General features: G+C 62.6%; 1 protein-coding gene across 1 annotated transcript in view; it reads right to left on the minus strand.

Moving 5' to 3' along the window:
- Positions 1-17: 17 nt before the first annotated feature.
- The window catches only part of PTSG_01083 (tenascin C), a gene marked incomplete at both ends in the record, with an annotated part of 44,746 nt that continues 20,141 nt past the window's right edge, over positions 18-24,622 (minus strand). The window contains 5 exons of the mRNA XM_004996995.1: positions 18-7,280; positions 7,320-13,216; positions 13,252-17,910; positions 18,027-21,703; positions 22,382-24,603. Of these exons, the coding sequence (XP_004997052.1) occupies positions 18-7,280; positions 7,320-13,216; positions 13,252-17,910; positions 18,027-21,703; positions 22,382-24,603 (23,718 nt within the window). The remainder of the gene's footprint in view (positions 7,281-7,319; positions 13,217-13,251; positions 17,911-18,026; positions 21,704-22,381; positions 24,604-24,622) is intronic.

The following is a 24,622-nucleotide window of genomic DNA, read 5'->3' on the forward strand; positions in this document are numbered from 1 at the left end:
GGCAGAGCTCAATGTACGGCGCAACGTCGACGACTGCATGGCACGCGGAATACTCGCGACCACGCAACGTCTTGGAGCACACGCGGTCGGCCCAGTCGGCGAGGGTGGCGTTGAAGGAGCATGGATCGGCCGGGGGAACGTCATCAATGGTGCAGAACGGGTCTGGGTCGACAAACAGGCTCGCAGCCTCCGTGTCCACGAGCCAGCTCTTGGCGTGCTGCCACAGGCTGGCGGCCACAACGCCATTGGACGTGATCAGGCCACTCGCGGGATCGTCGTTGTTTGTGGCGTCGGCGCTCAGCGGCTGTCCACACAGGCCACACACGCGGTTGGCAAAGGTGACAGCTGGCGCACGCACCTGAAGCTGGCCAGACGCTGGTGCCCACGTGACTGTGACGCTGTTGGGCAGGCGCACAGTGAAAACACCAGCGCCCTTCTGCACAACGACACCCTCCACGGTGGTGAGTGGCAGCGCGGAGGTCTCCTGGCCGTTGATGGTGACAAAGGAGCCCGCAATCTCCACGACGAGGTTGAAGCCGAAGCGCACCGCGACGACCGAGTTGCACGAGCTCAGGCCACACGCCGTCTTGCGCGCTTGCACCTCAAACTCAGACATGGCCGAACAGTCCTTGGCAACCACGTAGTCGCAGATGCCGGAAAACGCATTTTCGTAGCCAGAGAACGTGCGAACAAGGCCAACGTCGCGCATGAAGCACGTCATAAAAGAGCCCGAGCACGTGCTGCCGTCACCAAAGCACACCCCACACTCATCGACGATGGCCGGGATGGACGTCACACCGCTCCGCACACACTGGTCACGGTAAGCCTGCACAACCTCACATGTTGAAGGCGGTATGGGTGTTGCAACTGTTGATGTAGAACCAGACACAAAGGTAAGCGTGGAGCTCACTTCGGTGTCAACAACAACAAGTGCCTCTTCACATGCAACAACATACGGTCGAGGATCAACGTGTTCGTGACAAAAAGAAAAATCACCAAGACGGTCAGCAAGTGCATAGCACTGATGTGGAGCAGGAGGTGGTGAAACAGAAGAGTCGATAAAGGGAGTTGCAGTCGTGGTTGTTGTGCCGTTGCCGTCTGTGCGGTCGCGCAGGCGGTCCTCGGCCTCCTGGCGCGACCTCCACGCCTCAATCATGAGCCACGCCGCGTCCAGGTCACCCGTGGCACACACGTCCTTGATGCACTCCTGCGCCATGTCGCCGGCAGCGGCACACACCGTCACTGCCTGCGCCTCAAGCTCCGCAGACTGGCACTCGTCCGAGGGCTGGTAGCCGTCCGGGCGCTTGTTGTACGTCTCCCACGTGTTGGGCGCGTCGTACCACAGCAGCGAGGACGCGCGCGACACGCGGTCGTAGTCGACGGTGGCGCTGTCGTCTGCAGCGATGCCGTTGTACAGGGCGCACAGGCCGCCGGTTGCGTTGTTGAAGAGCGGCGACACCGCAACGTGGATGTTGAGGTAGCGCGAGCCCTGTGCCGTGAGCTCAAAGCCCAGTGCCTCGGAGTAGAGCGTGCACGAGCGGCTGTACTCGCAGCGCACGTTCACGCCGTCCAGCGAGGCCTGGAAGGTGGGGTTGCTGCTGCTCAGCTCCGCAGCGAGGCTGTTGTACGTGCGCACGATGAGGCGGCCCGTGCTCGGGTACATGCCCACGCGCAGGCCAGACTCGCGGAACAGCGCCTCAAAGGCCGTGTTGCCCGAAGCGCTGCCGAGCGGCTCGTGCCGCACCTGCACCTCCACCAGCGGCGAGCGCAGCAGGTAGAACTCGCCCACGCCGTAGAAGTCGAAGCGCGCGCCATCGAAGGTGGTGAAGTGCGGGTCGCCCGCGCTTGTGCACAGGCCGCCACGTGAGGAGTCGACTGGCGGCTGCACGGGCGGGCGAGGATCGATCACCGGTGGCTCGGGCTCCAACGGCAACGTGGTGGTGTAGGGCGCAGCGGTCGTCGTGGTCGTGGTTGTTGTGCCGTTGCCGTCTGTGCGGTCGCGCAGGCGGTCCTCGGCCTCCTGGCGCGACCTCCACGCCTCAATCATGAGCCACGCCGCGTCCAGGTCACCCGTGGCACACACGTCCTTGATGCACTCCTGCGCCATGTCGCCGGCAGCGGCACACACCGTCACTGCCTGCGCCTCAAGCTCCGCAGACTGGCACTCGTCCGAGGGCTGGTAGCCGTCCGGGCGCTTGTTGTACGTCTCCCACGTGTTGGGCGCGTCGTACCACAGCAGCGAGGACGCGCGCGACACGCGGTCGTAGTCGACGGTGGCGCTGTCGTCTGCAGCGATGCCGTTGTACAGGGCGCACAGGCCGCCGGTTGCGTTGTTGAAGAGCGGCGACACCGCAACGTGGATGTTGGAGGTAGCGCCGAGCCCTGTGCCGTGAAGCGGCACACACACAAACCGGGCGTGCACCTCAAAGACGCCATGTGGGTCCTTAGCCAGCACAAAGTCACATTCGGCAAGCGGTTTCACAATCGCGCCTGGCACGGACAGGACTTGCCCGCTGGAGAGCACGGTGCAAGTCGGGAACTGCTCTGCGCACGAAGTGCCGTCGCCGCCACACACGCCACAGCGGTCCCATGCCAGGAAACGCACATACTCGTTGTTTGCGTCACAGTACTCCAAGAATGACGCTGCGCCCTCGCACTGTGAATACGCGCGGCCGGACGTGAGGGCTTGGCACGCGTCACGCAAGCAGGCGTCGTACAGAGATGAGACGAGTGAGTCAGAGCATGTGGCCGAATCAGCGACTGCGCCTGGGCTGAGGACACACAGGCGCTTTGCTTCTGTCAAGGCAGACGAATCGAGGTTGCACGGGTTTGGTGGAGGCTGTACGGGGCCAATGCATTCGCTGTTATGAGAATCAATGAGCGCGGTGCCTTCAGGAACCTGCCAGCTGTTGGCAAACACGTACGTTCTTGCCGTGTTGATACTAGTGTATACATATCCATCCGCCGTCTTGAAGTCGTCGATCGCAGAGCCAGTAAAATCGCCGCATAGGCCGCACATGCGGCCCTTGAATGAGCTTGTGGCAGAGACTGTGATCCTGGAGAGCGCGTTGGAGATGCGAATCTCAATGCCACTGTGAAGCTCAATGCTCAGGGTTCCGTCAAGCTCGTGCGAGATTTGTGTGCTGTCCCTAGCAAGCAGCATGGGCAGGAGTGCGGTACTAGTCACTCTCCCGTTGACCATCAGTGTGCCGCTGTGGACCTCGATGTGATGCTGACCCAGCGTGCGCACGCCAACGGCAAAGGTTCCGGCAGTCGGGTGTGGAATGATTTGCACCTCAAATGAGCTTTCCTCGCAATCCTTTGCTAGAACGTACGAGCACGTTCCCGCGAAGTCGTACGCACTCAAATCGAATGTGGTGAAGTGAACGCCGCCAAATGCAGAGCAGGTTGCGAGTTCTTGCGCGCAGGAGGAGCCATCGCCAAACGCAACCCCGCAGCGGTCAATGATGGGCGGCTGCGGCGCCCACCCGCGGTCTTTGCAGAGCATGTCGTACTGGCGAATCGCCGACGTGGCGTGCAGTGGGTAGCACATGTCAGCAAGACATGCCTCATAAAACGGCTCAGGGCTGAGCACTCGGTGGCAGGAAGCAAATGGGCCGTCTGTGTCCACAATGATGGTGCAGCGGCGGCGGCCTTCCTCGATGACCTGCGCATCTGCGTCAGCGCATGGGTCAACGGGCGTTGGCGGCACGGGCTCATGGTAGCACACGCCCTCCCTCGAAGCAAACAGCGTCGACGGCGCGGACGTGACGTTGACCACGGCCCAGCTCAGCCCAAACTTGTACGCGTTTGTGGTGAGCACACCGGCGCTGGTGACGAGGTCGTTGGAGGTGACGTTGTCGTACTTGCCGACAAGACCACAGACGCGGTCGGAGAAGCGGTCCGGGACCCACACGGAGAGGATAGCGTCCTCAGTGTACTCAATCTCAACACCGTTGCCCATGGTCACAACCAGGGTGCCCTGCAGGGTGCGGGACACGGTGGTGCCGCCCCTGAGCAGCAGCGGAAGCTTGGTCTGCAGCTGGCCGTCCACAAGCACATCACCAGTGAACTGCAGCTCCACGACCGGTGATCCGTGTGACGTGATGCCAACGCCAAAAGTGGAAATGCCGGCGTTGGTCACGTTGCGGTTGCGCACGTGGATCTCAAACTCGTTGTACAGGCAGTCCTTGGCAAACACGTAGTCACACGTGCCGGAGAAGCTAAACACGGTTTTGTCCAGGGTCACGTAGTGGGGGTCACCAAACACGGTGGACACGCTGTACGTCTCCAGGCACGACTCGCCGTTGCCAAAGCACAAGCCACAGCGGTCAATGACGCTGCTTGCCTCCACGGGGTCTGGGCTGCTCTTGAGGCAGCGATCCTCGTAGGCAGCGTACACGCCGCACGCCTTCTCGGCGCCGCCGGTGCAGTAGTCGCTGATGCACGCATCAACGTACGCGGACGGGCTGGCCCAGGCGTGGCAGGCAGCATACGGGCCGACGTCGCTGGCAAGTGCGGCGCAGTAGTCCTCGGCCAGCGCCTGTAGCGTGGCGTTGTTGAGACAGGGACTGTCGCGCTCCAACACACGCGGCGAGCACATGGCGCCGGAAGGGCCAAGGAAGAGCGCGTCGGTCTCGGGCGAGTGCCAGGTAAGGCCGGCCTGCTCGAAGGTACACGTACCGTTGACGGCGCACCCGGGCACGTTGCTGCCGTACGTGCTGACGTCGTCCAGGGCGGTGTTGCACAGGCCGCACAGGACGCTGGAGAGACGCACGTGCGCGCTGATGGCGGTCTGGCCCGAGAACGGGTTCCACGAAACAACCAAGCCCTCGCGCTGGGCGGTGACAATGAGGTCGAAGCCGTCGCTGCGCACGACAATGCCGCCATCCAGCACGCTCGGCACCTCGGTGACCTCAATGCCGTCGAGGAACACGCGCGGGCCGTCCAGCTCCAGCGCCTGCTCGCCAATGCGCACAAGCAGGCGCGTAAACGCGTCCGAGCCCTCGGGCTTGTAGCCGTGGATGGCAAACGAGCCGTGGGCGCAGTCCTCGGCCAGCACGTACGAGCACTGGCCGTGGAACGTCTGCAGGTCGTTGGAGACGGTGGCCACGTGGGAGCCGAGCACGGCGCACTGGAGGTTGGAGGAGGCGCATGTGGAGCCGTCACCGAAGCACACGCCGCACTCATCCAGCACCGTCTCGATGGCAGTGAAGCCAGACTCAATGCACAGGTCCTCCAGCGCAACAATGTCTGTGCATGCGGCCTTGGCAGCCGGTGTTCCAATCAACAAGGTTAAGCTGAGATCGATTATGGCGGACGTGTCGGTTGAAATGCTCGTGGTGTCCGTGGCAGACTCCGCCTCAGCTGCAAGGGTGATGCAAAAGTCGTACACGCATTGCTCAAACAGCCTGCTGGTTCTGCCGACGCCAGCGGCAAGACATGTTGCGTACGGGCCAGCGGTATCGCGCAGCACGTGGCAGTAGTCCTGTGCCACTTGCAGAAGCTCTTCAGATTGCTCGCAAGGGTTGCGGGGTGGGGTGTTTGGATCAACAACAACGGTACCGTTGGCACCAGTGCCACACTGTTCTGGTTTGGCCCACTGGATACCAAACGCCCACGCGGCAGCCACGCTGTCACTCAAGTGCGCTGCGCCCATGCAGAGCCCGCAGCCACGTGCCAGCAACCGCTTCCGCACCTGCGTGGTGACGACGTCCTCGCCGTCAAACGCAAGCACAAGCTGAGGCGTACGCACAGTCAAACCCGCGGCCGCTGTCTCAAGCACGGTGCCGCTGTTTGTCGTGAAGGGGAACTCAAACACGTACCCGCCATCAACCGTGGCCAGACCAAAGACAAACTGCAGCTCGTCGCCGGTGGAGACGCGTGTGCGCGCCCTCTGCCTGACGCCGTTGAGTAAGATGCCGCCAGCACCAAACACGGGCCAAAACTTTCTGCGGCGGATACCCAAGAGCGTCGCCAGGGTGAAGTCAGAGCGCATACCGTCTTGCTCTGCAGTCACGTGCACAACGCTGGGAAGCAAGCGAATGACCTCTGTGGTGGCGTTTTGTGGCCGGTCAAGCTCAACCACGACAGAAGTCCCGCTTTGCGTGTACGAGCAGCGCTCGAGCGTAACAGAGAGGGAAGACAATCGACAATCCTCCAAAACCGTGTACGCCGACGTGCCCGCAAATGTAAACGTGCTGTTCGTCTCAAAGGGACGTACGGCAGATGCTCCACGCAGCGTGCATTTGGTCCACTCATCTGCGCATGCCGAGCCGTTTCCGAAACAGACACCGCAGATGTCAACGACATCCTCAATGACGACAAGCGACCGCTTGCACGTGCGCTGGTAGTCAGAGATGGCGGTGCAACTGCCTTGCATCGCAAGTTTCTGGGTGGAAGCAGAACAGTACGAGGCCAAGCACGCCTCGAGGTATGCAGATGGGTCGTGGACGGAGAAGCAGGGCGATAGTTCGCTGTTGGCACGGGCAAGCACGTTACAGTACTCCGTTGCTTGTGCCTGGACGTCTCCGCTTGCATCTGCACACGGCCCGCTTGCAGCAGTGGTAGTGTCCTTGGGTGGCGGGACGCACACCTTTGGTGCAAACATGGCTGTTTCTGCAGATATGGCCAGTGTTTTCGCGTCATTTATAACGCTTGCTACACCGTTTGGAACGCGAGAGAATGACGTGCACCAGCCAAACATTGCGGGAACCCGGTCTGCCTGAATGGCCAGCTTGACTGAGACGGGCGACACCGTGATGGCAATGCCGTATGCCGGGATGGCGACGGTGACAGTTGCGCTGCTGGACAGCTGCGAGACACGCGTGTCGTCCGAGGGGAAGAGCAAAGATACACCAGCACCCGCATCATATGCCACTGTACCCGCATCGCCACTGTGCTGCACCTGAAGCGATCCGCTGCTGGCGATGGTTAGCTGCCAGCTATTGTGGCGAGAAACGCCGACTGCAAACGTGTCAGTCGTCTGGCGTGAAAGCGTCACCAACAGGCTTTGCGCATCAACTTTGTCTGCAAGCAGCAGCACCTCACACTCAGTTGGCACGGTACCCAGTGCAGCATCGTCGAGCGTCACCACAGAATTCACGCCAGAGAGGCTGCACTGTTCGCTAGTCTGCGCACATGATGTGCCATCACCGTAGCAGATGCCGCACACATCCCGAACGGAGTCAATCTCAAGCAGCCCACCGGTACGCGTGGCGCACGCGCGCTCGTACATGCCGAGCAAGTGGCACGCTTCCTGGCGGGCAATTGCCGCTGAGCTGGCAGCACACACACGCAGTACACACAGGCTGAAATACGTTTTGGTGGGCTCCACGGAGCGGCACTGCTCGTACTGAGCCGTTGGCTGCTCATCGTTGAGGTCGGCGCACAGTGTCTTTGCGAGATCGCACAGCCCATCATCAGTCGCTGTCGGAGGATCCACAACTGTGCCGTTGTCGTTGGGTTGAACGTTGCAGGTTGATGCTGACGCGGCTGCAAGGACGTTGCTCGGTGTCTCAGACACAGACGCGAGGCACGCACTCCTCGTTTCCCCGCTGATGGAGGCAGCGGTGATGATATTGCTTCCAACTTGCACGTGCGTTCTGGAATCAGCTCCGTCTGTGACGCGAACCTGAACCAGCAGCGGCTGCGGTGTTGTCGTGCCGCTCGCCACTGCTGTGCCGTTGTACATGTGCACAGTCATCTCCGAACCGTCGTGCGTGAGCAAGAGGGACGGCAGGTAGTATGGGAAGCCCGTCAGAATGCGATCTTTACCTAGCAGCACACGGCCAGACTGCCGCGGATCAATCAGCAGGGATTGGACGACACCCTCTTGCTGTGAGCCAGACGCAACAGCTGTTGTGTCATTTACGGTGATGGTCACAGCGCCGGTGTGCACGTTGCGCATTACCTGCAAGTGCTCCGTCTCCAGAAGCAACACGCTGCATGTTGTTTCGTTGCTGACGTCGCCCAACGTCATGAGAACGCTGGAGCTTGTCGTGTAGCGGGGATCGGGTGAGAACGTGATCACGGAGGTGTCCAAGGCCATACAGCCATTGGCGAGGTTGCACGTTGAGCCATCTCCGTCACACACGCCACACACATCGAAACTTGAGACGATGCCCTGTACATTGTTGGCAAAGCAATGCTGCTCAAGGGCTGCTAGCCGGCTGCAGCGCTCATTCGTCATCTCCGCATCGGCCGTCGAGCTCGGTAGAGAGCAGAGGGCGCGAACACATCCCTCGTACACGGCGGTGAGGTTGATTGCTTCTCTACACGGAGCATAGTCGCTTCCAAGCACAATGCTGCACATGCTCTGCACACGCTCGCTTGCACCTGCGCTGTCGCACACAGCGTCCTCTGGCTCCGGCGCGTTGCACGTCGGTGATACAAACAGAACGTCGTCGCCAAGGCGCTGGAGTGACCCAACGCTGCCACCAGCGCAAACGCCGCCGCTGACACGCACGTCTGTCATCGCGGATGTGATATCTGCGCCAGCTCCAGCGCCAGGCAGAAGTGAGGCATGCACGGCAATGGACCACCCCGTTTGCGATGAGGTGAGGCTCACCTTGACCAGGCCACCAAACAGCGTTACGGCACCCGTTGAACTCACGAGCCCAATGTCGCTACTGCCCAGCATGGCGGGCAGAGTCACATCAGAGCCATCAACAAGAACAGTACTGCCGCCGTCTCTGACCTCAACTGTGATTGTCGTCGTCGCATTGCTCCGACTGGTGTTGATGTCGTTCGCACCATTGTCAGCTGGTACGGAGACAGCAATGGCCAGGTCGGCCCCGCCGTTTTGCGTCTGGATGGACAGCACATGCGCGCGAGAATCTTCGATGCCAACGGTAGCAGAACTCGCTGAAGAAGAAGAAGAAGACAAGGTCAGCACCTCATACGCGCATTTCTTCTCAAAGACTGTGGTTGTAGCGTCAAATTCGGTAAGCAAGCCAAGCCTGCCATCAAGACTGCAGAAAGAGCCGCGGAAGGCGCTCACGTATGGCAGGATGCATGACGAGCTGTCACCACCACATACCCCACACACATCGCGGGTGGCTGTGGGCAGTCGCAGACCACACTCCTTCTCTGCTCGGGCAATGGCGTCGCACGCCGCAGCCTCTGATGCGCTGCAGAAGGATTCGATGCATGTACGTACAAGATCGTCCATGCGCGCAGCCAGCGTGGGGCACGTGGCCTCAAAGGCCAGTTTACTTGCATTGCTAGAGAGCGCTGAGCAAAACTCCATTGCAGCAGCAAGTGTCTCTGCTGTAGCCGCTGCACACGGCTGCTGCTCTGTCACAGTCACAGACGTGGGGCAAACCGCGTCGGTGACTGCGTGCTTCTGCACATCTTCAGGTGCTGGTGCCTGGGTGTTTGGCAAAGCACAGAGGCCACATGCCTGATCCTGATGGCCGATGCCTTGCTCGGGAGCAATGATTTGAACGTTCGTGCTGCTGAACACAATACGCACACCCGCATCTGGGATGGCGGCTGTGACAACACCTTCATCGCTGATACCTGCGATGTGCATGTGTGACCCGAACACATGACCAGCAGCAAGCCGCTGTGGTTCAGAGTTGAAGGTGGCGACGGGGACGTCTGATGCACTGCTGACAAACAGCGACAGCTTGTCCTCGCCGGCGGAAATGGTGATGGACTCCACGCTGTTGTCGGCGCTCGAAAAGTTGGCGACAATTCCAAGAGGAACGGTGCCGCTGCTATCGCCACCGCACATCGAGAGAAGGTGATACGTGCACGACGGATACATGGGAACACTGACATCCTGGTAGAAAGACTTGAAGATGCCCCGGAATGCATAGTCACATGTAACCTCCCCAGCACAGGGCAGCTCGCTGCTGCAGGGCGTGCACACATCGGTAGCGCTCGGCTCAAGCGTGATAGGTGCCCCGGCCTCCAAGCAGGCGTTGGCATATGCGTCGCGTGTAGCACAGATTGATGCATGGGCATTTTCGCATGGGGCAGATTCACACGCGTCAATGTACGGCTGTGGATCAACGACAGCCTGGCAGGCAGCGAATGCACCGTACCGATCTCTGAGCGCAAGGCAAGCATCCGAGTTGCAAGCAGCAGGCGGCTCCTCTTCGTCTGAGCACGTGCGGTTGGCAAACTTGAGCAGGTGGCTCGTGAAGCCAACAACTTGTTGAGACCCGTAAAGGTACGGGGAATTGTCCTCCATCAACCCAACAATTGTGTCGTCGCTGGCAACGCCGTTGAAGTTGCCGCAGAGACCGCACATGCGCTTGCCCAGGAACGCAGCACTTCCTTGAACGGCGATCTTGCCTGTCACAACGGACCAGGTGACCGTCAGGGTGAGGTCTGGGACAGCCACCTCAAAGCCAGACGACAGACGTGACACCACACTGCTGCCGCCCAGCGCAAACCGAATACCTTCGAATGGCTCCGTGCCAACGAAAGCTTCCCACACGCCGTCGTTCACGTAGAATGAGACGGTGTCATAGTCAAAGACTTGTACCGCAACGCCAACGACACACCGCTGAGAGCCGTCACCACAGGCCGCAAGCGTCGCCTGCACCTCAAACGCGTCGGACTCGCAGTCCTTGGCGACGACGTAGGTGCACATGCCGGGGAACTGCCACACGTGCTCATCAAAGGTTTCAATGAGCATGCCGTCGCGCACGGTGCAGGTCGCATCTGCCGCGCACGTGGAACCGTCACCGTCGCACACGCCACAGCGATCCACCACAGCGGCGTCGCGCGTGTGGCCCTCGGCGATGCACAGCTCGCTCACCGTCTGCACAAACGTGCACCCAGCCTGCTTGTACGTGCTCTCGCTTGTTTCCTCAGCTGTCTGGCACACCTCATCAATGCACGCATCAAAGAGGGCGCCAAAGTCCAGCGTAGAACTGCTGCCGCTGCTGCTGCGGCACGACTCGAAGAAGCCGCTTCCAGGTAGCAGCTGCGAGCATGCTTCCTGTGCAAGCGTCTCGTCCGCACCAGGGATGCTGGCGCACGCCTCCCCGGCATCCGGCGGTGTGGGCCGCGTGGGCTCGGTGCAGGCTGGGTTGGTGCCCAGCGCGTCGCTGGCGTCAGCAGTCTGCCAGCTGCTGAAGAAGCCCGCCTGTGTTCCTGCCACGGTGCCGTCGCTCTTGGTAAAAGGGTCGACCCCAGGGAAGCCGCCACACACGCCCTCAACGGCCCCAGCGTACACATCCTCCGCCACCTTCACCACGGCCTCGTAGCCGTCCCATGCCACCAACACCTTGCTGGCATGAAGTTTGGCCAGGACCGTCGCGCCCTCGCGCACGATTTCGTGGTTGTTGATGAGCTCGGCGGGGAAGGAGGACACGGCGCTGCGGCCAACGCGCACGCTCGTGTCGGATGCAAGCACGATGGTGGGGATGCCGGGGACCTCAATGGCCAGGCCGCCGACGCACTGCGTTGCCCCGCACGCCACGTGCTTCACGTAGACGGCAAACGCATCCGAGGAAGCAGTGTCGTTGGCCGTGACGCTCATGGTCTGGTTCTGCGTGCGCAGCATGACGTAGTCACAGCTGCGCGGCTCCGAAAACACGGCGTCGCCAATCGTGCGCCAGTGGCTCGCACCGGACACGCGGCACGTCTCATACGCACCGTCGTACGGCTGCAGCTTGCGCCGCACAATGCCGCCGTCCGTGCACGTGCCCATGATGCCGAGCGACGCGCTGCAGTAGTCGCGGGACACACGCCCGTCAACGTTGAAGAACTTGCCGGAGAGCGTCACCGTGACCTTGAGGAAGTCTGGGCCGGTGACGACGTACGAGCGCTGCGACTCGCGAACAAGCTTGTACCCGTACCCGAGCTGGAGCGAGCCACTCAGGTCGAGCAGGGAGCCGCCCACGCGCAGCGCAACGGCCGCCGTCTCAAAGTCCGCGTCCAATACAACGGTCACGTCGTCCTCAATCACAATGCGCACTTGGTTCGTGCACGAGGCCGAGGAGTACAGGCACTTGACCTGGCGCGCGTACACCTCAAACGCCTCAGTGGGGGACGCGCTCATGAGGAACGTGCCCTGCAGATCAAACGTGAAGGAGCGGCCAATCAGGTTGGTGAAGTAACCCTCGCCAAAGATGGACCACAGCGGCAGCTGCACCACAGGCAGGTCTACGTCAGACACGGAGCAGTCTGCGCCAGACTTGCCAGCCGTGCACGAGGAGCACTGGTCGTCGCCCTGCCAGTCGGGCTCGCACAAGCAGGTGCCCGAGGTGACCCGGCACGTCCCGTGGTCGGAGCAGGGGTGCACCGCACCGCCCGGACACACACCCGCACACGAGTCGCCCCAATAGCCTGAAAGGCACGCGCAGCTTGGAGAGCTGGAGGCCGCGTCAAAGGTGCCGAAGAAGCACGTCTGGCTGCAGGCAGCACCGAAGAAGTCTGGGAAGCGGATCACGCCCTGCGGGAAAGACTGGCAGTACGAGGCGCCGGGCCACGTCGTGACGACGTCCAAGGACGCCTGGCACATGTCCGCAAAGCCAACGATGGGCACAATGCCGAGCGCCAGGGCCTCGCCTCGCGAAATGTCGGCCGTGCACGAGTCCTCAAAGTACTGGCGGATGGCCGGCCCCAGCTGGCGGCACGTGACCCCAAAGGCGGAGGTGGCGTTGAAGGCGGCCTGACACCGGCGCTGGGCCTCGATACGAAGCGTGACGCTCGTCCACGACGTCTTGTACAGCGCGTCAATGCCCGTCGACATGCTGTCAATGGCAATGTTGGCGTCCGAGAAGCGCCAGGTCGGTGCGCGGTACACGCTGCGCGGTGGCAGGTAGAGGCAAGGGGCGTCAAACTCCGCCGACGCGCAGTCAATGCTGGACGCGCTGTCGCGCACGCTCTCGCCCTGGCCCTCGTTAAACTTCCACAGGGAGGCGAGCCCGCTGGCGTCTGGCTGCACACTGGTGCCCCAGGTGCGGGAGATCTCGCGCGCGGTCAGGCGCTTGTTCCAGATGCGCAGCTCGTCAATGGAGCCGACAAAGACAGATGCCGGCGCAGAGTCGCCGCCAATGGTGGAGAGGCCAAACTGGCCCAGCGTCAGCGTCCCACCGGGGCGGAACGGGTTGCCGGCCAGCACAAACGTAAACGATTTGGGCTGTGGCAGGCCGTCCGAGCCGATGGTGGGGTGCGACACAAAGTAGTGCAGCTCCAGCAGGTTGTTGAGGCCGTTGAGGACGGGCGCCACACCAGCGAAATCTGGTTCCAGCTGTCGAGCTCAAGCGCAATGTCCGTTTCGTATACGCGGCCATTCCAGATGATGACGAGCTGCCCCGAGACAAACTCGGGCGGGCACGGCGTGACGCTGTCCAGGCACACCAGCCGGTTCACCACGGCGAACGTGTGGCTTGTGGCAAAGGACAGCAGCGTGCCCCCGTGCGCCTCGGCAAACACGAGAAACTCGAGCGTGATGGCGGCGTCGGAGAACGTGTACAGCGGCTTGCTGGAGCAACCCGTGTCGTTGAAGTGCAGCGCAAACCCTGCCACGGAATCCTCGCGCCGCTCGTTGTAGCCGGCGTACCCGTACACCACGCCAAAGGGCGAGTTGGCGCGGGTCACCGCCCAGAAGGGCCCAACCAGCTCGTGGATGTTGGTCTGCGTCAGGTTGGTGGAGACAATGGTGCCCTGGCCAACGTCCGCGAGGAACTCACCGTCGGCGTTGAACACAAAGTCATTGGTGGGCGTGTCGTCGCAGTGACCGAGCATGCCGCCAGCAAAGTTACAGATGCCCACGGGTGCGTACATGCGCGCGCTGAGGGCGCGTCCAAACACGCGCACGACAATGCGAATCTGCTTGTCCTCGCTGACAATTGTGTACGCGTGCGCCCCGGAGCGACGCAGCACGTAGTCTTCGGCAATGGTGAAATCAACAACCTGGCCTCCCAGGCCAACCTCGACCGGCCTGCCGCCAGACCACATCAGCACCGCCTGGCCGTCCTCGTACGGCGCGCGAAGCACAAACACCGTCGAGCCCACAGTCACGGCAACCGCCGTCACGCAGAACGCCTTTCCACCGCGGCACGTCGTCTGTCGCACGTGCAGCTTCAGCTCGGGCTGCTCAGAGTCAAACACAAGCAGCTCGCCAGAGGCGTAGTAGTTGAACGCAGCGCCGTCCATGCTCACAAAGTGGCCAAAGCCATCCACAGCAAGGTAGGGCTCTCGCCCGGGCGTCAGCTCGGTCGAAGCCACGGAGCAATCATAGCCAATCCAGCCGTCTGCACACCGCGAGCAGCTGGTGCGATACGGTGCCTTGGTCGACGGATGCTGCTCTGGTACGTGGTGGTTGGGATACGTGTAGTCAAACTCACGGCGCACGCGCCTGCGCGCTGCTTGTGTCGATAATGCGTCGCTGTCGGCGCTGCTGCTCTCGTTGTCCTCGTCACTGTCCAGGTCGCGGCGCGGGCGGTACTCTTGGTAGTCAATGCCACTCCACCGCAGCTCACACTGGCACTCGCCCGTGGTCGCGCTGCAGGTGCCGTGGCCGTTGCACGGGTTGCTGCCGCCGCCCGGGCACTCAAAGTCGCACGTGTCGCCCCAGTAGCCGTGGCGGCAGCGGCACACGGGCTCGTCGAGGCCGTTTGCGGGCGTCGGCGCAACAGTGTCTGGTTGCGTCGTGGTGCTGCCACCGGTGTCAGAGCCGCCGTCGCCGTCGCCGTCGCCGTCGCCGGGAATGGTGCCCGTGCACGCCGGTGCATCTGCCACGCGGAGGATCAGGTACTTGTCGTGGAAGTTGGCCTTGGTGTTGGTCAGGACCCACGTCAAGCTGTCGGTTGCCGTGGCCAGCACAATCTTGAACACGTAGTGCACGCGGCCGGAGCGGAAGCGGGTTGGCTGGCCCAGGTTTTCGTTGGTGCGCGTTGCCGTGGACGCTGCGGTTGATGTGCCCTCCTCAGCAAAGAAGGGTGGCAGGTCTGTTGCCGCGGGCGTCACAATAAACTTGTTGTCCGGCCCGATGGGGACATTGAGGGGAACCGAGTTGAAGTTCTCGTAGCCGAGCCACACCTCATAAACGCCGTTGTCCGTCTGAGAGACGCACTCCAGCTTGGGAACAAGCGGGCGCGCATCCGAGGCCAACAGCGATACGTCGCCCGAAGCACTGTCATCCTGCGACCCAGACCCGGTGTCCTCAGCCACCACCTCGGAGCGGTCAACGACGTCACCGTGCCCGGCCTTGCAGCGAAGGCCGCAGCCCTCGGCGCCGTAGTCCTCGTGACAGCGCGTGCAGGCAGGGTACTCCCATCCTTCCTGGCAGTAGGTGCAGCTGGCACCTGTCCAGTGTCCGTTGTCATCATCATCGTAGCACTGACAGATGTCCTCATCCTCGCCAACGCCGCGGCCGTTCACGCAGTACACGCTGCAGCCCCTCGTTGACCAGCCAATGTAGTTGTCCTCGCAGCGCTCGCAGCCCAGGCCCGTGTAGCGGTCGGCGCAGCGCTCGCACGCGTCGCCGTCAAAGCTGTTGTCGCACACGCACTCGGGCACGTCCTTTCCGGGCGGCACGACACACTGGCCGCGGCCGTAGCAGGCAGGGATGCCGGGGCACACCAAACGCTCGCACGCGTCGCCCTCAAATCCGTCGTTGCACAGACAGAACGTGTTGTTGCCCTTCACCAGGCACAGCCCACGGCTGTTGCAGTCCGGCTCCCCAGGGCAGTCGATAAACTCGCAATACTCGCCCTTGCGCCCGGGCTTACAGTGGCACTGGAGGTTGTCCAGGGAAATGCCGAGCGCTGGGTCCGGCGACACAAAGCTGCGCCGGCTTCGCTCAGCCACGGCCTCCTGCGAGGCGTGGCCGCGCCCAATCACAGCGCGACGCCGCCGGTTGGGCGCCGTGCTGTTGCTGTTGTTGTTGCCGCTGCTGCCGTCCATCAGCGTCGAGGTGCCATTGTTGCTGCCGCTGCTCGTGGTGTTGGCACTGTCCATGCCGGGAACAGGTGTGCAGAGCAACGTGGTGTTGACAGGCTGGTCAGCGGTGTCAACGTACGTGCGACTTGCTTCGTCAAGGGTCACGTTGACACCGTGCACTTCCAGGAACTGCTTGCCGCTGATCTGGTACGTCGCTGTTGCCAGCTGCGTGAGGTTGCAACCAAGCGGCAGAGGCCCATCCCACACCGTGCAGTTGGGGCCGGCCCAGTCCTGGATGCACTGGTTGCAGCGTGAGCCAAGGATCTTCTCGTTGAAGCACTCGCATTCCGGAACCACGCTATCGAAGTAGAGGACACACTCTCCCTGCCCAGAGCACATGGGTTCGCCGGGGCACACGTACTGGGCACAGTCCTCGCCGCCAAAGCCCGTGTCACAGTCGCAGGAGGGCAGCGCGTCCCCGTCCGGCCACACGCACTCGCCGTGGCCAGAGCAGCCGTTGGGACAGTCAAAGTCGTTGCAGTATGTCCCGGTAAAGCCGGGTTTGCACCCGCACGTGCCGAGGCCGCCGCACTCAATGTCGCAGGCAACACCGGTGTAGCATGGGTCGCACTCGCAGTTGCCGCTGTTCATCGGCACCTGGTTACCGTGTTCGCACGGCAGCTCGCATGCCGGGCCCATCCAGCCCTTGGTACAGTTGAGGCAAATGGGCGGGTCAACGCCGGCGTAGCACGTGCCGCGGCCGTTGCAGTCTGGGGTGCCAGGGCAGTCTGGGATGTCGCACCCAGGGCCGCGCCAGCCGGGGTTGCAGAAGCACAGCTGTTCCTCCGAGTTGCACACGCCGTGGCCAGTGCAGCTCTCGCCCGTGCCGGGGCAGCCCTTGATGTTGCACTTGGGCCCCCACCACGCCTCGTCGCACTCGCATGCGCCATTCACGCACACGCCGTGGTCGCTGCACTCGCGGTCGCAGTTAGGGCCGTCAAAGCAGACGGCGGGCTCGCACACGCAAATGCCAGAGTCCATGGGGATCTGCGTGCCGTTCACGCAGGGGATGTCGCAGGCTGGACCCATCCAGCCGTGGTGACAGCCGGTGCACACTGGCGGATCTTGCAGGCCGGTGCAGTCGCCGCGACCAAAGCAATCTGGCTCGCCAGGGCAGTCTGGGATGTGGCAGCCCGTGCCAATCCAGCCGGCGTCACAGGCACACTCTTGCGTGGCCACGTTGCAGAGCCCGTGATCGGTGCATGGCGAACCCACACCCGGGCACGCGCGCACCTCGCACAGGGGGCCCCACCAGCCAACGCCAGGCACACCGCAGTCGCAGAACGCGTTGCCGTCGTCGTCTTCAGCACACGTGCCGTGGTTTGAGCACTCCAGGTCGCAGCTGAAGCCGGAAAAGCAGTCGTCGCACTTGCAGTTGCCAGAGTCCATGGGCTCCTGGTGGCCGTGCACACAGGGGATCTCGCAGGCCGGGCCCATCCAGCCTTGCGTGCAGTTGCGGCAAACGGGCTCGCCAAGGACCTCATCAAACACACAGTCGCCGCGGTCATTGCAGTCATCGGGGCAGTCGAGCTCCTCGCAGCCTTCGCCGCGGAAGCCATCGTCGCAGGTGCAGACCTGGGTCACCTCGTTGCAGTCGCCATGCCCGGAGCAACTCTCGCCGTTCATGCCGGGGCAGCCGCGCACGCTGCAGTCATCGCCGTACCAGCCAAGCCACAGGCCGTCCGCTCGTCGCTCGCACTCGCACATGCCGTTGTTGCACGTGCCGTGACCAGAGCACATGATGTCGCAGCCAGCACCGGAGAAGCACTCATCGCAGACGCAGACGCCGGAGTTCTTGGGTGTCTCCGTGCCGTTGATGCAGGGCTCGTTGCAGTCAATGCCCATCCAGCCATCGTCGCAGTTTATGCAGCGCGGCTGCTCGCGGGGAAGGCCCTCGCACGTGCCGCGCCCATAGCAGTCGGGGTCACCGATGCAGTCCGGCTGGTCGCAGCCCTCGCCCAGCCAGCCAGCGTGGCATAGGCACTGCTGGGTGCTCGGCTGGCAGTCGCCGCGCCCAGAGCAGTCAATCCAACGCCAGGGCAGCCTCGGCGCTGGCAGAACTCGCCCCAGAAACCCTCACCGTTGAACGTGCCGCAATCGCAGGTGCCGTTCACGCAGGTGCCGTAGTCGTTGCACAGCAGCTCGCAGCCGTCGCCGTGATAGCACGGCTCGCACACGCAAATGCCCGAGTCCATGGGCTCCTGGCGGCCGTGAATGCAGGGCTCATCGCAGGCCTCGCCCATCCAGCCAACCGCACAGCCGGTGCAGCGCACATCGACAGTGCCATCCTCTAATACGACTGGGCGACACGTGCCACGGTCATTACAGTCCTCGGGACAGTCTGGCGTGTCGCAGCCAATGCCCTTCCACCCGGGCTCACAGGTACACTCAAACAGGGCTTCGTTGCACTCGCCGTGGCCACTGCAGTCCAGCGGCACGCCTCGCTGCAGGACCGTGCGCGTGCCGTTGATGACCTGCACAGTGCTGCTGGAGCCGGGGCAGCCGGGAATCTCACAGCCGGGCCCGCTGTAGCCGAGGTCAAAGTCGCACTGGCACACGCCATTGACACAGTCGCCGTGGTCACCACACACGGTGTCACAACTGATGCCCGTGTAGCAGTCCTCGCACACGCAGCCCGCCGTCTGGTTGGCAAAGGCGCCGTGCACGCACGGCAGCGAGCAATCTGGGCCCGTGAAGTTGCTGTTGCACTGGCACTGCTGCGTCAGCGGGTCGCAAGTGCCTTGGTTGTTACAGGGCGGGTTGCCGGGGCACACGGGCTCCTCACAGGCGATGCCGCGCCATGCACCGTCGCAGACACACTCTCCGGTGGCGCCGTTGCATTCGCCGTGGCCGTTGCAGTTGCCGTTCTCGCCAGGGCAGCCGGGGCGATCGCACAGCTCGCCCCGCCACGAGTTGCCAACCTCTGTTGTGTAGCAGTCGCACTTGCCGTCGACGATGACGCCGTGGCCAGAGCACATGGCATCGCACCCGCGGCCGCTCCAGCCAGGGTCGCACTTGCAGTAGCCAGAGTCCATGGGCTCCTGGTGTCCGTGCACACAGGGCTGCTCGCAGGCCGGGCCCATCCAGCCGTCCTCGCAAGACTGGCACGTGGGCTGTCCAGGGGCAGTGGCATTGCAGAAGCCGCGGCCGTTGCAGTCTGGCGTGCCGGGGCAGTCTGGGATGTGGCAGCCAATACCGGCCCAGCCCGGGCTGCACACGCACTCCGTGGTGGCAGCGTTGCACTCGCCGTGTCCAGAGCAATCCAAGCCGTACAGACCGGGGCAGCCAGGCACCTCGCACAGGGAGCCCTTGTAACCGAGCTCAAACGTGCACTGGCACTTGCCGTTGACAATGCGGCCGTGGTTGGAGCACTCTGCGTCGCAGCCACGACCTGCCCAGCCGGGCTCGCACACGCAGATGCCCGAGTTTGGGGGATCTTGGACGCCGTGGACGCACGGGTCGTTGCAGGCAGGGCCCATCCAGGGGCCACGGCAGTCCTGGCACAACGGTGTTGGCAGCGTGTAGTTGCAGAACCCGCGACCAAAGCAGTTTGGTGAGCCGGGGCAGTCTGGCGTCTCACAGCCGGGTCCCGTCCAGCCGGGTTCACAGTCGCACCTCGCTTCAGCGGCGTTGCACTCGCCGTTGCCAGAGCACGACTGGCCAATGCGCATGCGCTCCACGCCGCTCAGGCCACACACGCCGTCTGCCGTCTCGCCTCCGATGCAGGGCCCATTGCCCGGGCAACCGCGGATGTCACAGCGCTCGCCCCAGTAGCCGGAGAGGTAGTGGCATACGCAGGTCTTGGTGGCGGAATCAATGGTGCCGTGGCCGTTGCATTCGAGGTTGCAGCTCTCGCCTGTCCAGCCAGGGTCGCACACGCAGATGCCCGAGTTGGGAGGGTCTTGAACGCCGTGGACGCAGGGCGTGTTGCAGTCCGGGCCCATCCAGCCCTGCTCGCAGTTCTGGCACACGGGATTGGGCAGCGTGAAGTTGCAGTAGCCGCGACCAAAGCAGTCGGGCTCACCAGGGCAGTCTGGCGTCTCGCAGCCGGGGCCGCGCCAGCCAGGGTTGCACTCACACACGGCGTCGGCGGTGTTACACTCGCCGTTGCCCGAGCAGGACTTGCCAACACGCATGCGCTCGGCGTCGCTCAAGCCGCACACGCCTTCTGCCTCACTGCCTGGGAGACAGGGGCCGTTGCCTGGGCAGCCAGGTACGTCACAAAGGTCACCCCAAAACCCTTTCTCGTAGGTGCAGATGCAGAGCTTCAGGTCGGTGTTGTACTTGCCGTTGTCACTGCACTCTGCATCGCACCCGACGCCGGCCCAGCCGGGATCGCACACGCAGATGCCCGAGTTTGGCGGGGTTTCCGTGCCGGCAACGCACGGCTCGTCACAGCCGTACCCCATCCAGGGACCCACGCAGTCCACGCAGCGCACAATGTCGTAGTTGGTGGAGTCGCACGTGCCTCTGTCATGGCAGTCGGGCTCACCGGGGCAGTCTGGGATGTGGCAGCCGACGCCGCGCCAGCCGGGGTAGCAGGTACACGTGTGGTCTGCGTTATTGCACTCGCCGTTGCCCGTGCAGTCGACGCCGTAGCCAGGGCAGCCCGGGATGTCGCACAGGGGCCCACGCCAGCCCGTGAGGAAGTCGCACACGCACTCGCCAGTGGTGGCGTTGATCTTGCCGTGGCCGGAGCACTCGCGGTTGCAGCCCTCGCCGGCCCAGCCAGGCTCACAGACGCAGGTGCCAGAGTTTTTGGGCGTCTCTGTTCCATGCAGGCAGGGCTCGTTGCAGCCGATGCCCATCCAGCCCTCGTCGCAGTCGATGCAGCGCGGCGTGTCGGCAAAGTCTGGGCTGCAGGTGCCGCGGCCGAGGCAGTCGGGCTCGCCAGGACAGTCTGGGATGGAGCAGTCGATGCCCGCCCAGCCGACGGCACACACGCACTGGTGCAGGTAGGCGTTGCATGCGCCGTTGCCGTTGCAGTTGCGGTCGGGGCCGGGGCAGCCCGGTAGCTCGCACAGCTCACCGTACCACACGCTGTCGCAGTCGCAAACACCGCTTGAGCACGTGCCATGCTCGCTGCACTCAATCTCGCAGAACTGGCCGTGGAAGCATGCGTTGCAGCGGCACAGGTCAGCGATGCACTGGCCCTGGCCACTGCACTCCTGTTCACAAAACTGGCCACCATAGCACGGGTCACACACGCACTGGCCCAGCGGGCTGCACTCGCCGTGGCCGTTGCATGTCGAGTCACGATCGCACTGGTACTCGCAGCGGTAGCCGGACCAGCCGGCATTGCACACGCACTCGCCCGCAGCGTTGAGGGCGCCGTTGCTGGCCTCGCAAAAGTCTTGAAAGGAGCATGTCAGACCAGCCCAGCCTGCGTTGCATTGGCATTGGCCGGCAACAAGGCTACCGTGGCCGCTGCAGGCGGTATTCACGCATTGCGAGCCGTCGTCGCCGTCGTCATAGGTTGGGCTGCCAGCGACAGAATAGCCCTGTTGGATGTCAATGTTTGCTTCATGGAACGCGGAGGTGAAGACTCGTCCACCGCCACCACCGCCGCCGTAAGTTGGTGTGCAAAGGTAGCAGCTGTGGTAGCCGCCATTGCCGCCGCGAGCCTGTGTGGTGCCGTGGCCCTCGAGGTAGTCTGCTTCCAACCAGACGCTTCCACCAGCACCGCCACCGCTGCCGCTATGGCCGGAGCCTCCGTTTGAGGAGGCGCTTCCATCATACTCAAGGCGCGTGGAAGCAATGATTTGCACCGCACCGCCGCCCTCGCTGTATCCTGCCGCAGTGCCGATCACACTCAGGATCAGGCAGATGAGCAGGCAAGCAGCTCGGGCCGTGCACATGGTGGCGCACGTCACTGCTGCTGTGTCGCCCGTCGTGCGGGCTTGTTTCTTTTGTCTCTGTTCTGTATGTGTTTGTGTCTCTGGGATGGATGCTGAGGATGTCGGTGGTGTTGTTGCGTTGTGGCTCGTTGTAGTTCTTGGAACAAGGGAAATATGTTGCGGTGTTTCGTGTGTGATGCTGGCCATTCTGCAATGATGTACACAAATCATCGCGAATGAGATCTCAGAGTGTTTTCGGGTGTCGTGTCGCGACGCTACAACGAGAGACAAATAGGACAGCACAAGCAAGGAATAGGACAGCACCATTGGGTTGTCTGACTCTTGAGGGAGACATGAATGATCATGTCACCGTTGTGACATCGCTGCACTTCAAAGTCTTCACTTGTTTATCAAGCCAGCTTGTATCGAGAAAAGCAGAGAAAATCAGAGGCAATCAGACAAATACATGCACACACAGTAACGAAAGCACAATGCCATTTCACGACAAAACAATCGAACAACAACGACAAACTTGAGACACACACACTCATACACATGCACGCACACACGCATGTTCACAGCCGATGCGCACGCCGCATCAACGTTTCTTCACTTTGCCCCTGCACCACCACCTGCATGGTAAGGGTAACATGCGTGGCCATAAGGATCACCAGCCTCGACACCGCAATACGAATTGCCGTGCTTTCCGCGTCCACCGCGCCCGCCATATGAACCAGCGACGCTGCTGGCGCAGTATTCTCCGTAAGTCGGTGCTGTCGGTGTTGTTGGACCAGTTTTCGCTGTGTACCCACGGGCGTTTGTGGACAGGCTCGCTCGCTGGTCAACCTTGGCCTGACGTGTCCAGATGGCAATCGTGGACGCCGTCACGGAGGAAGAATACTGCATGTGCAGCCTGTCTGCATGCAGGACAGTGATGTCCTTCACGCGTTCGAGCGACTTGGTGTTGCCGTTGCTGTTTGAGTCAACAATCGAAGCGCCCTTGTACAGAACCAGGTCCTTGAACATGTAGTTGTTGTCCATCCAGCTCCGCTCCGCGGCCGAGCACGTGCCTTCCAAGCACGTCGTGCGCCCGCCGTTGATGTTCATGCGGGTGCCAGGCAGCAGGTAGAGCGACTGCACGCCAGAGAGCATGCCATGCACGTTGAACGTGTCTCGCACGAAGAACCGCAGCGTACCCTCCAGCTGGCCGTCAGTATCAACTGTCATGTCCACGGCTGGGTACGACGCCTCAAGCTCGCGCCCGCCAATGTGCACCTCGCGGCCAGACTGCACATACAAGAGCCCAGTCAGGTCACCAGTCACAGACTTGAAGAACGCGGGGGCAGAGGGCGTCGTCTTGGTGCTGAACTGCAAGCGCGCATTGTTCACCATGTGCAGGTGGTCAAAGGTCACCTGGCCTTCATCCAGCACGAACGGATACGTGTTGCGGTTGCGCCCGCGGTTGTCCAGAATCAGCGTGTGGAACGCTGCGCCGTCGTCAGGGTGCGAGCGCACATACACGGACCCAACACCGCCGTGCTCCGTGTCAGTGTGGCAGCCGCCGTTGTCAGTCGACGCGCCGCCGCACCGTCCACCAAACGCCGTCACAGCGCCATCCCATCTGAACTCGTGCGCCGTGATGTGCACCACCACGCGGCCACCAGAGCCGCCACCGGAGTATGCGCCACCGTTTCCGCCGTTGGCCTGGATCACGCCGTGGCCAGTCAGCCGCTCCGTATTGACGTAGATGCCACCACCAGAACCGCCACCGCTGTAGCTGCCGCCGTTGCCGCCGCTGGAGGAAATCATCCCGTCCACTTGCAGTCGTCCGCCAACCAGGAGGTTGATCAGGCCGCCACCAGCGCCTGCGTTGGACCCGCCGCCGCCAGATCCAGGCATGCGGCCCGAGTTCATAAACACAGAGCCATACACGGAACCAAGGCTGGAGCAGTAGTCACCGCGACCGCCAACGTTGGCATACGCACCACCGCAGCCGCGGTCACCCGTGTCGGAGCTGGCACCCGGGCCCGTGTTGGCGCCGTAGCCGCTGCCATCAGCAACCAGGCGGCCCGTGTGCTCAAAGAACGACTCGCCAATGTTCAGCGTGAGCACCTGCGTGTTGCTGCGCACGAGGCCGCCAAATCGGATGTCAAAGTCGGCCACCTCCACATCCGCGTTGGGCACTTTGATGTTGAGCGTCGCCGTGTTCTTGACCTCTACGGTAGAGAACTTCATGCTGTGCGGGTCCTGCAGGCTGCGGTACGCGTCTTCGGGGTAGAATGACTTGGACGTCTCCACCACCTCGTACTCAATGCCGTGAATCACCACTGTGTCGTTGGATTTCTCCAGGGTCAACAGGGCTGTGTGGCACTGGCCGTCACACACAAACTCGCCGCCGCTCTCAACGTAGAGGTGCTCCACATTGGTCAGGCGCCCTTCAAGGATCAGGTCCTCACCGCGCAAGATGAGGTTGGGCGGCATGAGCAGCTCCGCGTCCTCATCCACGTAGTACGTCACGGGCGCATCGTGCACGTTCTCTGCAGCCACCACCACTTCCACAAAGAAGCGCTGGTTCGACCGCACGCGAATGATGCCAGTGCGATCACCGCGCACCTCGTGGCCCACAATCGTCACATGCTCTTGATCATCGGGGTGGTAGAAGTACAACTTGGCATACCCGTCCACAGTCATCTCGTCAAAGTCGATAAAGTCGCCAGTCGTGTCCATGATGAGCGCCGGCTGAGGCACCACGTTGTTCTCTTGGTCAATGCGCACGTGTCGGTGTGGCGAAACAGGGGCGATCTTCTTCAGCTCGGGGTTGTACTTGAAGAGCGCGTACTGTGGACCGCGGTTGCTCTCGTAGGCGTACACCG

Source organism: Salpingoeca rosetta, assembly GCF_000188695.1.
Source record: "Salpingoeca rosetta unplaced genomic scaffold supercont1.4, whole genome shotgun sequence".
Classification (NCBI taxonomy): Eukaryota; class Choanoflagellata; order Craspedida; family Salpingoecidae; genus Salpingoeca; species Salpingoeca rosetta.